This window comes from Chaetura pelagica, unplaced genomic scaffold (genome assembly GCF_000747805.2).
Source record: "Chaetura pelagica isolate M959 unplaced genomic scaffold, ChaPel_1.0 scaffold522, whole genome shotgun sequence".
Taxonomy (NCBI): Eukaryota; Metazoa; Chordata; class Aves; order Apodiformes; family Apodidae; genus Chaetura; species Chaetura pelagica.
The window spans coordinates 70,340-83,779 of record NW_009952262.1 but is presented as its reverse complement, the minus strand read 5'-3'; the positions used below and the strand labels follow the sequence as shown (position 1 = coordinate 83,779).

The following is a 13,440-nucleotide window of genomic DNA, read 5'->3' as shown; positions in this document are numbered from 1 at the left end:
CCAGTCATCGGGCACCTGACCGGCGGGAGAGGCAATCATGGCAAATCACACAGGGGCTTTCTTATCTAGATTTATTGCAAAACAAGTGGGCTGGAAGCTCAGCACCTCCTGCTGAGGGGCCAGGCCAGCAGGTCACCAGGTGCTTCTCCGCAGTGCTTGGGGTGGCCTGGCTTCCTTGCCTGGTGACGAGGCACAGGGCGCTGCTCTGATGTTTCGCTTGATTGCTAGAGCACGACCCATGCCTCTGGAAAGGGGCGAACCCTCTGCTGTACAGGTGTATGTTACCTGAGAGGCTGAGCTCGGAGCCTCCGTCATGCAGGATGGCACCAGGCTGCCCAGTCACTGTGGGTACCTCCTGCCCGTGGTGGTGCCAGGGCTGCCCTGCAGATGCAGCCCCATGCCCTGAGGCGCAGCACGCGCTTGCTGCCAGGCTGTGAGCACTGTCACAGCATTGGCGGAGGCACGGTGCCCACCCGCTGCACTCGGGTGAGGAATTAGGCTGCTGCTGCAGCCCTCTGCCATCCTGTGGCTGGTTTGTGCTGCAGTACAGGTGGACACTTGGTTCTTGTAAACCCAGTTGGTCTTGACTCCCTGGCAAGATAGCAAGCCTGAATCCTTCCCCAGCAGCTGTGCCCATCACAGCAGTTCCAGAAGACTGCAGAAGACAGAGCTGTGGAAGACTCAAGTATCAGGAGCCCCACACGACAAACCCTGGTAGCATTGCCAGCCCAGCCTGATCCAAAGGTGTTGGGGGGTAGTTTGGTTATGGATACCCACCATATTTGTCAGAGTGCCTGGAGGCAAAATACTGTCACTGGGCAGGTACAGCATCTATATACATGCACACACAGAGCAGGGTTGACTTACAGCCCAGGCACTGCAGTTGTCTCAGCAGGGCATCAATCCCAAAATGTGTCTGTATTCTCCATCCCCATCCTGGGACCAATGCCTGTCTCTGTGCTGCACCCACATAGAAGCAACATCCCAGTCTGAAGGGACTAGAAATCCTGGACACAGTTAACAGCTGGAGTGTGTCTGCACCTGTGTGTAGAGCTACTGTTCTGCCAGGCCAGGAACAGCAGCATGGAGTCCTGGTGATCTCTCTGGCATATCTTGCTCTCTCCATGGCCTCTCAGAGGCTGGGGAGATTGCTCATCATGCTGGAGTTGCTGGAGAGAGGTGCTCTAGGCCGGGAATTCAGTGCTGCAGAGCTGCGGAAGCTCTCCCGGTAGCGCAGGGAGCTCTCTGTGGATGAGCCAGAGTTGATGTCTGTGATGACCAAGCAGTTCCCAGGCTTGCAAAGCCCAACCCTGACACAGCAGCAGCACAGCAGGCTTCCCACAGCACGGCGCACCTCCACACTCCGCAGGGAGTAAATGATGGGATTAATGCCTGAGTTAAGCATGGCCAGAGCCAGGGTCCAGTCCAGGCTGTGGAGGTGCATGCAGGACTGGGTTTCACAGAAGACATCAAAGAGCAACAGGACAAAGAGAGGGCTCCAGCAGATGATGAAGGCACCCAGGATCATCAGAACAGTCTTGAGCAAGCGAAAGGACCGTTTGCGGCTGTGCCGAGAGCTGGTTTGTTTAGAACTGGCTTGGACCAGCTGGAAGATTGAAATGTAGAGGCCAATGATCCCCAGAAGGATGATGCTGAACATGACTACGGAGAAAAGGATGTAGGTTTTGGAGTAGAGAGGCAGGAGGACAGAGCAGGCATTGAAGTCACACAGACAGTTCCAGCCCAGCAGAGGAAGCAGTCCAATGATGAAGGCCAAGAGCCAGCAGGAAATTATCAGGCCACGTAAGCGCAGGGTCTTGCTGGCTTCATTCTCAGCAATTGGCCTTACCATGGCACTGTAGCGCTCAATGGCTGTCACAAGCAAGCTGAAGGTGGAGGCAGCCAGCGCGATGAAGAGGATGCCTTCTCGCAGGAACCAGAGCTGAGGTGAAAGCTGGAAGGTCTTCTTGCCTGAGAGGCAGAGATTAGAAAGGTAGGCAATTCCTGCAAGCAGGTCACTCAAGGTAATGCTGGCAATGCAGGAGTAGACCCAGCGGCGGGCTCGCAGACACCTTAGGACAGCCAGCAGCACAAGCAGATTCTCCAGGATGATGACGCAGCTGATGATGGCAAAGGTTGTGCGGATGAGACCCATGCCTTCATCCCCAGACTGCCGGTTGGTCAGTTTGCCTGTGAAGTTGTAGTGCTGCAGGATGATGTTCACATTCCTTATGGCAGCCAGATGCAGGCAGGAACCTTTCCTGTCGAGCAAGTCAAGTCTGAGCTCAGGATATTGAGCAGAACCCAGTGGATGGGAAAGGGAGTGATTCACCATCCAGCTCAGCTCTGGACCACCCATCTTCTGAGCCTTGGTCAGCAGCCAAGGGATGCACGATGGACCAAGAGTTGATGTGGGGTTTGGAGCACAGCAGACCCTCTGTTTGTGGGCTGGAGACAGCTGTGAGACTGCCACACAGGACTGGTTCTGATCCCAGCAGCCCTATCCAGCGTGGAGATGAGACTTAGAGCCCTGTATGCCAGCCCCACAGTACTGAAAGAACAAAGGGAGAGGAAGGTGAGGCGTTTTGTAAGTCCACGTATGAGCATGGGCTTCCTGTTGTTTAATAAAGTTTCCTGTTGTGAGCTGGAGTATTGACATCGTTTCTAAAAACTCTCACCACTTCTCAGTAAGGGTCTTGGCTTTGCTGTGATTGGGAAGGTGAGACATGAATAAAATAATGTGTCGGGCCCCTTTTGGAGTCAGGGCAGGTTAGGTCAAACGGGGTAGCACCTCACATCTTGATGGTCAGCTGGGCTGAACAAAGCCAAGTGCAATTAAGAGCGCCCAGATGGCCTGAGACACTGAGTGCTTTGCCTTTTGTGGCATTAAATTCACCCCTGAGCTTGGCAGAGAGCAGCAGCCTCTTTATTAACTGCCCTGTGCACTACCCATGCCTGGACACACCCTTCTCCAGGAGGAAACTTCATGCTCTCACCCCTCTGGGCTCCTCCATGAGCCCTGCTCCTACATCTCTTCCAGGACACTTCAAAGTCCTGACCTGTCAATGCAGCAAGTCCAGGCACCTCTGTGTCTGGAGCTAGGGTTGAGCTCCACCCAGTTCAAAGGAAAACAGATGGTCAAAGGCCCACCTGTCCTGACACTGCACCCTCCACCTTCAGTTCTACAAGCACCTGACCCAAGATCCTGGGTCAGGATCTTCCCATTGTCTAGGTCACAGACAGGGAAACATAGGTACAAAGCTACTGCCTCTTGCCTGGCATTGCAGAAGGCACAAGGCACAAGAAGCTGCATTGAGACCAGAATTCAGGAGTCCTGACACGACTGAAATGTTAATGTTTATCATTGACCTATTCCCTTCCTCTGAAAAACCTGACTGGAGACAAAATCGTGCAACTGCTGTTCCCAACCACGGCTGTGGACTTTGACTCACCTGTCATGCCGGGCCCAAGGCTCTTGCTGCAGGAGGGAGGTTCAGCAGTTAGCAGGTCTCTCCAGCTGCTTGTCTGAGGCCCAGGACTGAGTAGGTAGTGGGGAGGGTTCCTTGTGCAAAATAAATAAAATTTCTACCTACCAAAGTGGAAAAAGGGAAGTTACAACATCAACCACATTTCTGTGCAGGATGGACCCCACCCAAAACAGCTGCAAAGTGGCACAGAGAAAATAAAGGCAGAGCACCTTTTAACTCAGCATTGGAGCAGCTGTGCGCTGCTTTCTGGTTTCACCTGTGTTCTCATGGCAGGCTGGCACAAAGCCATGTAATAGTCCCAAGTTGAGAGCAAAGAGCAGTGATTTCTTCCATCTGCACGGCAAGGAGAGAGTTGTCCTGGAAGTCCATTCACTGCTTGATGAGTGAAAAGATTCTAGCCTGGATCACAGCATAGACAAGTGGAAACTGCCAAGGAGGTTTCTGCTGCAAGAGTGGTCCTCATCAAAAGCTACTCCATCCTCCACATTTACCCTTCCAACTGGTGTTTTGGGCTTTTCTGACAGCAGTGTGGAAAGAAACTCATACTGATAGTAGATGACCCCAAGACCGAAGGAGCAGAAATCAGCAGAAAGGGTGGGCCATGAGTGCAGATCAATCCAGAGAGGAGGTCTGCAAGGTTGCACATTGAGCACAAAGAGCACAATCCCAAATGAGCTGGGCAGATGCTCCCGGCATAGCACGGGCATCAAAGTGTCAATGTGATACTTGCACACTGCCTCTGCTTTATTCTTTCTTCAGGCTGAGCCTCCAGCTAATATGTCTGCTCTGGACAGAACTGGTGGATCACCCTATGAGATCAAAGGATGAAGAAACTTGCCTTGTCAGGGGCCCAGAGTAGCTTCTCAAATAGCTGGCAGCATGTAAGCAGTCTCAGGAAAGAGATACCTGACAGGAATGAGCTTTTTGTCCAGGAGATCTGCAGAGAGTGCAAGACGGGTGGGAGGCAAACGCTTTTGATGGCAAGAATGTTTGAAGCAGATGAACAGCTGGGACAGCTCAACACAGTCACCCATTGGGTGCCAGGTCCTCTGAACCAGCAAAATAATGTAGACTCTTCCTAATGCCCCTTCCACAAGCACATCAGGTGCTGCCTAAAAGGCAGGGGTGATTATTTTGTCAAGAACAGTTCCAGTGAGTCAAAGTTTTGTTCCTTGCTCTGTGCTAGCCCCTGGCTTGTCTGACCTTCTCCTAGCAGCAGGGTCTGGGTACCTGTGAGGCCCATTGCAGCTTCACAGCATGTACTGGGGGGGCTGGCTCTGGGATTGTGCACGAGCTGTGTCCCAGCCCTTGCTGCTGTCCTTCCAGCACCTTCTCAGTTCTGCCCAGCAGCCTGCCAAGCTCCCTGCACGTCCAAACCATCCCCCCACCTCTTCCCCCCAACCACTTCTTGCATCTCATGGTAAGTCAGGGTGCAGTCCCATAGCCCAGGGTACTGTGGGGACTCATGTCCCCTCCACTCCATGCAGTCAGCTCAGCAGAGCAGGGCCTCACGTCGCCCTCAGAGCTGCTGCCACCAGACCCGAGGCAGGGAGTCCTGAGTTCCATGGCTGGGGGCAGCCAAGACTGCCCCTCAGCTGGGTACCCACACAAGGGAGAGTTCCTGTTGTTCTGCAGCAACTCCCCATTGCTATCTGCACAGACACATGCTGAGCTTTATCTTGGTACTTCTCCTTTGCTACTGTTTCAGTTCAGATGCTCTTTGAAATGAAGGGGAGCAGGAGAGGGGCACCCCATCCTGCAATATTTCTCTACTCTTTCCTTCAGATCAAGACCACAATCTACTTTAAACTGCCTAATAGCTGCTGAGTGCTGGGCTTGGAAGGATCAGGGGAGGTATGAAGACCAGCTGCAGCCCCCTGAACCCTCTTGTCAGAGCTGTGGCCATAGCAGCTGTTCACAGATGCTGAGATATGGCACCTTAGCAGCAGAAGCCTTGGAACCCTCCCAGCCCATTCCCGTCAAGGCCAACAGAAAGGCAACAGCACCTTGGCCCCAGAGTTTGTCTGCAGTCAGGGAGGCCCAGAGAGAGCAGGGAAGGAGCAGCCTGGAGCCGAGCTTTGTGATCAGCCTGGTAACTCCTGCCCTGAGATCGTCCAGCTCCAAACAGTGAGGGGCCATGAGCAGTAAAAAAACAGCAGGATACAAATGTAAGATAAAATATCTATGATATCTGTTGAGGTTTTCCTGCTGTGCTGCTGCACAGTCCTGATTAAAATTTGTACTTTCAGACATTCTGATTAAAAAAAAAATCCCTGGGTGAAGCTTTGTGGAGAGCTCTGCCTGGTGGGCTTAGTCAGGCAATGCCCAGGCTGGCTCAAGGACATCAGGCATCTCTGTCCCAAAGGCTCCTTGCCCACCTCCCCATCCTGTCCCCCCTGTGTGGCCCCAGCACAACCCAACATCAGCCAAGGCATCCATTTACCCACAGGTGTTTTTCTGCTCCAGGAAGGGTGGAGTTGTGCTGGTTTGAAAATGACTGATCGCTCGTGGCAGTTGGTTGGTTACATTTCCTAGCTTTGGTCTCTTCTAGTGTGCAGCAGCAAGCGGTCATCTTTCTAGTGGCACATGCCAGTTCCCAGTGTGGTAGGATGCTTCTAACCCCAGGGAAGCTGGGAGAGGCAGCACGACCCCTCTGACTTGGTCTCACATCAAACCCTGGAGACATGGCCCTTAACAGTGCTCGAAGAATCATACCAGGTACAGTTGTTGTGCCTGGGTGTCACGTCATTGAAATTGGGTGGTGGCAATGATTGCTGTAGGAGATGATTCCTGCAGTGCATCTCTGGATTTGAAGGAAAATAGGAACAAGAAAGATACAGTTTCAGAATCATCTCATTTAGACCACATTAGTGGCCTCAAATAGCAAACTTTTGTTGATTTTTTTTTCCTTTAAGTGGCTTTTCTCTAGAAACTTGTATTTCCTCAGTGCAAAAACATTAAGCAGAAAGCAAACAGCTTAATAAAGTGCCCCTGCCCACCATCCCCAAAAAAGAGAATTGCTTGGAAACTATCCCATTAACTTCCCCATATCTCAGTCCCAGTATCTACACGGTGTTCCCACCACTCCCGCTCAGTGCAGCATGGCCAGCCAAGGCCATGAGGCTGCTCCAGAGACCTGGAGCCTCTGGTCATCATGGCCTCTGTGCATGACCCATAAAATCCCCCCATGTGAGCTGCTGCCTTGCACCCTCTGGGGCAGAGCCTAGCTCAGTGCTAGACTCGTCCCCACAGGGCCACAGTTGAGAGCAGTTTCTTCCTGTGTTCATGCAGGCATGGCAGGGAGGAACAAGTCCTCGCCCAGGAAACAGGCCAGGAGGGCTCAGCCTGCAGAGCAGGGCGAAGCCTGCTTGCTGGGAAGCCAGCAGGGGTGTGGTGCCAAGCAGCACAGAGGAAACACGGGGGTTAGAGACCTGACCTGAGCACTGCAGAGGAAGGACAAGCAGCACACGTCCCTGTGGTTAGTGCTGCCTGGCTGGGGCAGGGACCATGCACTCACTGCCAGCAGGATTGGTGCTGCTGCACTGTGTCTGGAGAGCACAAAATTATCCCAAGTTCTGCTGCTTACTATCCTGTGCATCACTTCCTCCACCTGCTATTTTTCCTCCCTACCTGTTATACATAAGAATATTAAGCAATTTGGGGCAGAGAACTGCTGTCTGGTTCCTACTGTCAACAGCCAAGCCTGGCCTTGGACTGCTGACCTGCTGGCTGCAATGGAGCAATTCTTAGACTGCCCTGGGTGTCTGAGCCTGGAGCTCTTGGCTCAGCACCACTGGGATCAAGGAGAAAGCAAGAGCTTTGCTCAAGTTTACTGTCAGCACCAGAAGGCCAGGAAGGAATGAGAGCAGCAGGCTTGGTGCTCAGTTTAGCATTTAACCAAATCACACTTCTGCCAGGGGCAAGGTGAAGACAGCAGTTGCAGCCTGGATTGCAGGCAATTTCGGGCCAGGGAAAGGAGAGAACAGCATAGATGACGGCTTATCCTGTTCCCATTTGAGCAGATGTCCCAGTGGCCAGATCAGCTGCAAAGGGGAAACCATAGAGGGGAAAGAGTATCTGCAGTCATTGTGCTTGCCAACAAAGTATGAAGTGAGCTGACTACCCCCAGGAGCAGTTGGCATGAGCTGCTGAAGGTAGTCTGAGACAGCCTGACTGTCAGCACACAGAGACACTGCTGTTTGAAGCAGGTGGATGTGATTTGTCTGACAGCCAAACTGTGGGAGAAATACTAAATTACACCTCAAAAATACCCTAGGATGCCTCTCCCAGTCAGCATCCCTGAGGCTTTGGGACTGTGGCATACCATACTCTCTCTGCCCTGGCCTTTCTGTCCTTCTCTATCACTCATCAATCACAGCCTCAGGGCACATGGAGCATGTGAGCAGGCCAAGGCAGCAGAGATGCAGATAGAAGTGCAGGGATGCTGCACTGCCCTGATTAGCACAATCAGGCCATCACACACATTTCCTTGCTGCTGGGTACTGCTGATCCCAGGGTATAAAACCAGCCCTTGGGTACTAGGAGGCTCAGACTTCCACACATCTTGCAAGGAGTGTCCAGCTGTGGGAAGAGATGTGCCAGCTCCAGCCACTGCTGGCCCTGCTGCTCCTGCTTTCCTGCCCGTGGGCCAATGCCAGTAAGCTGGGCTGCCACAAACTGCTGCCAGGGAGGCTGCTGGTCTGGGCTCTGACCGCAGCAGCCACCGGCTTGTCCTGACATGCGGTGTCTTGCAGGTGCTCTTCAGGGACAGATTGTGGGGGGACACGAGGCTCAGCCCCACTCCCACCCTTACATGGCATACCTGAAGCTGGGGGTGTCAGCCTGCGGAGGCTTCCTGGTGGCCCCTGACTGGGTGATGACAGCTGCACACTGCCGTGTGGGGTGAGTATTTCCTACAGAGGCTTTAAAATCTCCTTCCTCCTGTAGCCTGTGAGGTCCATCACTGGAGTAATTTTGGAGTAGTTTCTTGTTCCTCCTGTGTTAAGCAGGTCTCTCCATGTGCCTGCAAAAGGGCAGGGAAGCAGATGAGACTTTTTAATGCCACGGTCATCCTGGGGGCTCACAACATCCATGAACCAGAAACGACCCAGCAGGTCCGGGGGGTTGTCAGATACCATCTTCACCCTCAATACGACCCTGAGACTGTGTCTAACGACATCATGCTGCTCAAGGCAAGGCAGTCCTACAGCGGGCAGTGGGTTGGAGGGTAGGGCAGGGCTGATGGGCCTAGCAGGGTCTGAGCAGAACACATGCTTGGTGTTAGCTCCTTCTGCAAACCATCAGCTTCTTCTAACCATGAATGCTGGAGGCAGGGAGGAATGGGAAAGGCCTGGGAGGGAACCATGGGCAGGGCTTGGAGCCACACACCCCATTCACAGCAGCTCACCAGAGCTTGCAGTGCTGTATGTCCTGCTAGACCTTCCCTACCTGTGCACAGTGTCTTTCAGCTGTCCTGCTCATAGCCTTCTCCAAAAACCTTGCTCCCAGCTGACAGCAAAGGCCACTCTCAATGACTATGTCAAGACCATTCCACTGCCCAAGAGCAGCAGTGACCTCCCCACAGGAACCAAGTGCAGCATAGCTGGCTGGGGTCTGATTGATGACGACCAGACGACCAACAAGCTCTTTGAAACCAAAGTCTCCATCTACAGCCGCAGGAAATGCATCCGCTTCTACCCACACCTCAACACAGGGATGGTCTGTGCCGGCAGCTTCCACGAGCTCAGGGATTCCAGCCAGGTATGGGCTGATGATGGGCTGGGGGCTTGGCTGTGGGGCAGCCTGGCTCCCTGGTAGCCAGGGCTGTGGCTGGCACAGAAGCTGATTCCCAGGAGAGGTGACAAACATTTGATTTGTAGCTCTCATGGGCTCACTCACTGGATGCCCTGACACCATGGTCCATGCATGGTCCCAGGGGTAGAACCCCAGCTTGCCTGCTCCTAGCAGCTCCTCCAGCTCAGTGGGCATGTGGGGCAGGAGCAGAGCTGTGGATCCAGAGCAGAGCACTGCTGCCAGTGCCAGACAGGGAGTGACCAAGTTGAAACCTGTTCCTGAAACCAGTCTCTCATCTGTCCTCAGGGAGATTCTGGTGGGCCCCTGGTATGCAATAAGGTGGCACAAGGTATTGTTTCCTTCGGGTACAGCACCCCACCTGGGGTCTATACCCGCATCTCCAACTACCTGCCCTGGATCCAAAAAATCATGAAGAAGTAGCAGCAGCAACACTCACTCCAGCATTGGTGTGGTCCTGGAGACTGCACTGGTTTCTTTCCTGCCCCTGCTGAAGGCTTGACTCCCTCCTCTCTCCTTGGGAGCCTGAGTGACCGGATTGGTGCACACTAGGGTCCCCCCCTTTCTGTTCTGAGGCCGCTGGCTGTCCCAGTCCCTGCCCATCTCAGTCAGCCAGCTCAGGGCCATGTTAAATCACCCTGGCAAAAGCCAGGGTTATTCCCAATGGCATGAGAAATCAGCTGTGCTACGATGAACCTGTTTCCTTCAGAGAGAGCCCTGTCCCTACTTGAACCTTGCTGCACTTAAAAAACCCAGAGTAAAATCAGAGCTGCATTTCCCAGAATATGTCTTCTGTCTTGTACCTTGCTCCGGGGAGAAGGGAGGGAGGGCCTCACAGGTGACAGTGAGAGGACAGCCTCTTGGGACAGCAGAATAGTTCTGCATCCATGGAATTACTGGCAGACACGGAGGGCAAGCTACAGTTGCCCATCCTGGGGTCAGAGGAATGAGTGTGTTTCAGGAAGAGAAACTTCCAAGGTAGAAATGGGCTGGGAAAAGTGATGTGCACACACTCCATTCACCAACTTCAGCCAGCTGGGAGCAGTTGCCAGACAGGATGTGGTGTGTCCCCAGGTACCAAGAGACAAGTCCTGCCATTTCCTGCGAAGTAATGACTGTCCCCTCTGCAGGGACCTCATGCCTGGATGCTGTTGCACCCTAGGGCATAGGGCAGCCAAGACAGGAGGCTGGGTCACAGGGAAAGCCCAATGGGGAATTTCAAACATACAGAAACTGCGTGCAATTCAAGGAACAGGATGCTTACCTTGTTCTCACAGTCAAAGGGAAAAGATGGCCTGCAGTCTGCCCCAGGATGCCTGCTCTTACATTCTTCCTGTTCTTGCCTGAGATGAAGGGAAGCATCACCTTTGCCTTCAGCACCTGTGCCACCCTGGGAAAACTGAGAAGGGTCTATGATTGGGCTTCTGCAAACAGCTGCTATCAGCTAGGAAATCTGCAAGTGAGAAGCCTGCAACTTCTTATCTGTGTCATACAAATCTTCATCACGAAGGGCTTTCCTTGAAGCTCCAACTGCTGCGGTCTTTGCATGAGAATTACAGCTTTTCTCTTAGAAGTGGGTTTTCCCTGTGGCACTGGGGGAAATTTACTGGCAGTCAGTGAGATCAGCAACTGTCACCCCATTTCATCACAGCCCGAGGAAGGAGCCACTACCAGGGCGAGTGCACAGACCTGCCCATCATCCACCTTTGGCTGAAGCCTGAGCAGTGGAGCCAGTGGGGAAGCAAGGGGATATCCTGGGGGGAGTGTGCTCAGTGATTTGCCACCAGCTCTTCCTGCAGCACAGTCCCTCTCATCATGGGCTGGAGGAGGTGCAGCTGCTGCAGAGCCTGGTCCAGGGAAGGCAGATCCCTGCCATGCACTGCAGGAAGGCACATGGCGCTTGTTTGAGATTTTAAAATCACTGCCTGCAAGAGCTGTGATGTGCTTGGCCATCCACCTTCCCAGAGGAACAAGACCAGCTTCAGGGAGACATGTCACTGGGTTATCTCTAGCCAATAAAGGGTCAGAATCCCAACCTACATCCCTGTCTCCATCCTCCCTCAACTCAAAAAGTGAGCCCTTGAGCCAGAGTCAAGGAAGTGGCCTCCTGTCTTCTCTCACACTGACTGGTAAGAGACAGCAAACTCCTCAGTTTTATAGTGAACAATTGCATCTGGAAAGAAACACTTAAAATGGCATCTTTTGCTGTACAAAGCAGAGCCTTAAGGTAGCAGCTGATGCAGAAGAGAGACCTTGTGGCAGTAGTGATGCTGCTGTGGGCCATGCTCATCAAGCTATCGTAACAACTTCTTGCCCTCACATAGCTATGACCAGTGTGTGGTGTTGTAAATGCACTCACACCAGTTTTCCTTCCTTAAGAAGGATCACACTTCCTGAGAGAGAGCAGGAGGGTCCTCAGCTGCCACTGCACAGTCTTTTGAACTGGTACATCATGTGAAAGAAATCTTGTTCTTGCAGGGTTCATGATAAAAATCAAAAGAGTTTGCAAATGCACAACAACAAACATGAGCTGCAAGGGAAGAGCACACTGGCAGGCAAAGTGATGAGGATGGGTATGCTCCCTACAGCTTCCAGCTCAAAGGCAATGGGTTAAAATTGGCTCTGGGTTTAAGAGGGTGTGAGATACACCAAGATCAGGCCCAAGATGAAGGTGGGTTGATGCCCAAGGCTAAGACTGACTGAATTCCCCTCACAGCTTGCTGAGACATGCAATTTGCAGATAGATTAATCAGATGAGTTTGACTTCTGTGGTTTCCTGGAGTCTAGTCTCAGGCTATAAAACCTTGCTGGGAGCAGGAAGAGACCCCAGCTGCAGCCTTACCTCCAGGGCACCCACTGAAGCTGAGAACGCTATGATGAAGCACCTGCAGAACCTCCTGCTTGCCCTCCTGCTAGTGACATGTCCCCCAGCTACAGCCAGTAAGTAGAGTGGCCTGGAGGTGAGGAGAAGGCTGGGGAAGGAAGAGTCCCAGGAGGCATGTCCTGTGCCCTCCAGTTCCCTCATCCTCAGTCCCATCCATTGCAGATCGTTTCTGGAATTGGATGGAGGGAGGAGGGGGAGACCACTCCACACCCTACATGGCCTATCTGCAAGGAGAGAACCATCATTTCTGCGGAGGTTTCCTAGTGGCCCCGAACTGGGTGATGACAGCAGCTCATTGCGGCAAGTAAGTTTCTGCTACATTCAGATGGCACCTGGTGCAACCAGATGGTTGTGCTGCCTGGATCCAGGTGGCAACTCCTAAGGGAGGTCTGACAAATTGAGTCACTTCCTTCATGGCTCCTTCCCTAGCAGGGAGTGCAGGCTGCCCTGCTGGGGCCAGGCTGTGGGGGCTACCTCTGGAAACACAGGGCTGTGCCTGCAGCTCTCCCTTGAGCCATCCTTCACCATCTCTTTCCCCAGCCCATGTTCAGATACTTACCTTTATTTTTTTATTCCTCCTCTATGATTCATTTTATTCTTCCCAGACATCAATAATGGGAAGTCAGAACAGCTTCTTCCCCGCTGTCACTGACCTGCTGGTATAGGAGGGGTTGCTGGTGTCAGGCTTCATCCTTTCTGCCACCAAAGACCTCCAAGACTGCTATCAGAATTAATCATCTCTTATGAGCAAGCTGCTTGCCCAGCTCTCTTCCATCTCTCCACCTGGAGAAACTGAGGCATGGACAGGCAAGAGGGCTTTTCTAGATACACATGACTTGGGGTGACAGCTCTGCCCTGGTGCCAGTAACCCAGGCTCCAGGGCCAATCCCCCCACATTTAAGCAGCAACAAGAGGATCAGCAGAATCCAGGAGACCAGATACCCAAATCCAACCTGCTAGATTGGAAGGGTCTCCTACCCATACCCAGGGTCCCTCACAATTTTCCTAAGGCAGATGTTTCTGCAGATGCTGTAGAGGCCAGTAAAGGTACATTGGCCCAGAGCAGGGTCCTGTGCCACGGGCAGGAGAAAGCTAATAACATACATTGGGCTTGATTTTACCAGACACAAACCTCTGATTGTCATCCTTGGAGCCCACACAATTCAGAGGAGAGAGAAAAGCTGGCAAACATTCGAAGTCCTAGAGTATCACATCAACCCGGGCTTCACACGTCCTGAAAAGGGAAATGACATCCTC

At 52.8% G+C, this 13,440-nt stretch overlaps 3 protein-coding genes across 3 annotated transcripts in view; 2 read left to right on the top strand and 1 right to left on the bottom strand.

Annotated features, from left to right (window-relative positions):
• Window positions 1-1,132: 1,132 nt before the first annotated feature.
• S1PR4 (sphingosine-1-phosphate receptor 4) lies at window positions 1,133-2,359 on the bottom strand. Its single transcript, XM_010007464.1, has one exon. It carries the CDS (start codon window positions 2,357-2,359, stop codon window positions 1,133-1,135), a length of 1,227 nt encoding a protein of 408 aa, XP_010005766.1.
• Window positions 2,360-8,081: 5,722 nt separating this feature from the next.
• LOC104397501 (mast cell protease 1A-like) lies at window positions 8,082-9,722 on the top strand. The gene is made up of 5 exons (XM_010007463.1): window positions 8,082-8,145; window positions 8,243-8,385; window positions 8,534-8,680; window positions 8,997-9,248; window positions 9,588-9,722. The coding sequence occupies exons 1-5, from the start codon at window positions 8,082-8,084 to the stop codon at window positions 9,720-9,722; spliced, it is 741 nt and encodes a 246-aa protein (XP_010005765.1).
• Window positions 9,723-12,175: 2,453 nt separating this feature from the next.
• The window catches only part of LOC104397510 (granzyme K-like), a 2,523-nt gene continuing 1,258 nt past the window's right edge, over window positions 12,176-13,440 (top strand). Inside the window, exons 1-3 of the mRNA XM_010007476.1 lie at window positions 12,176-12,239; window positions 12,346-12,487; window positions 13,308-13,439. Coding sequence (XP_010005778.1) covers window positions 12,176-12,239; window positions 12,346-12,487; window positions 13,308-13,439 — 338 coding nt within the window. The remainder of the gene's footprint in view (window positions 12,240-12,345; window positions 12,488-13,307; window position 13,440) is intronic.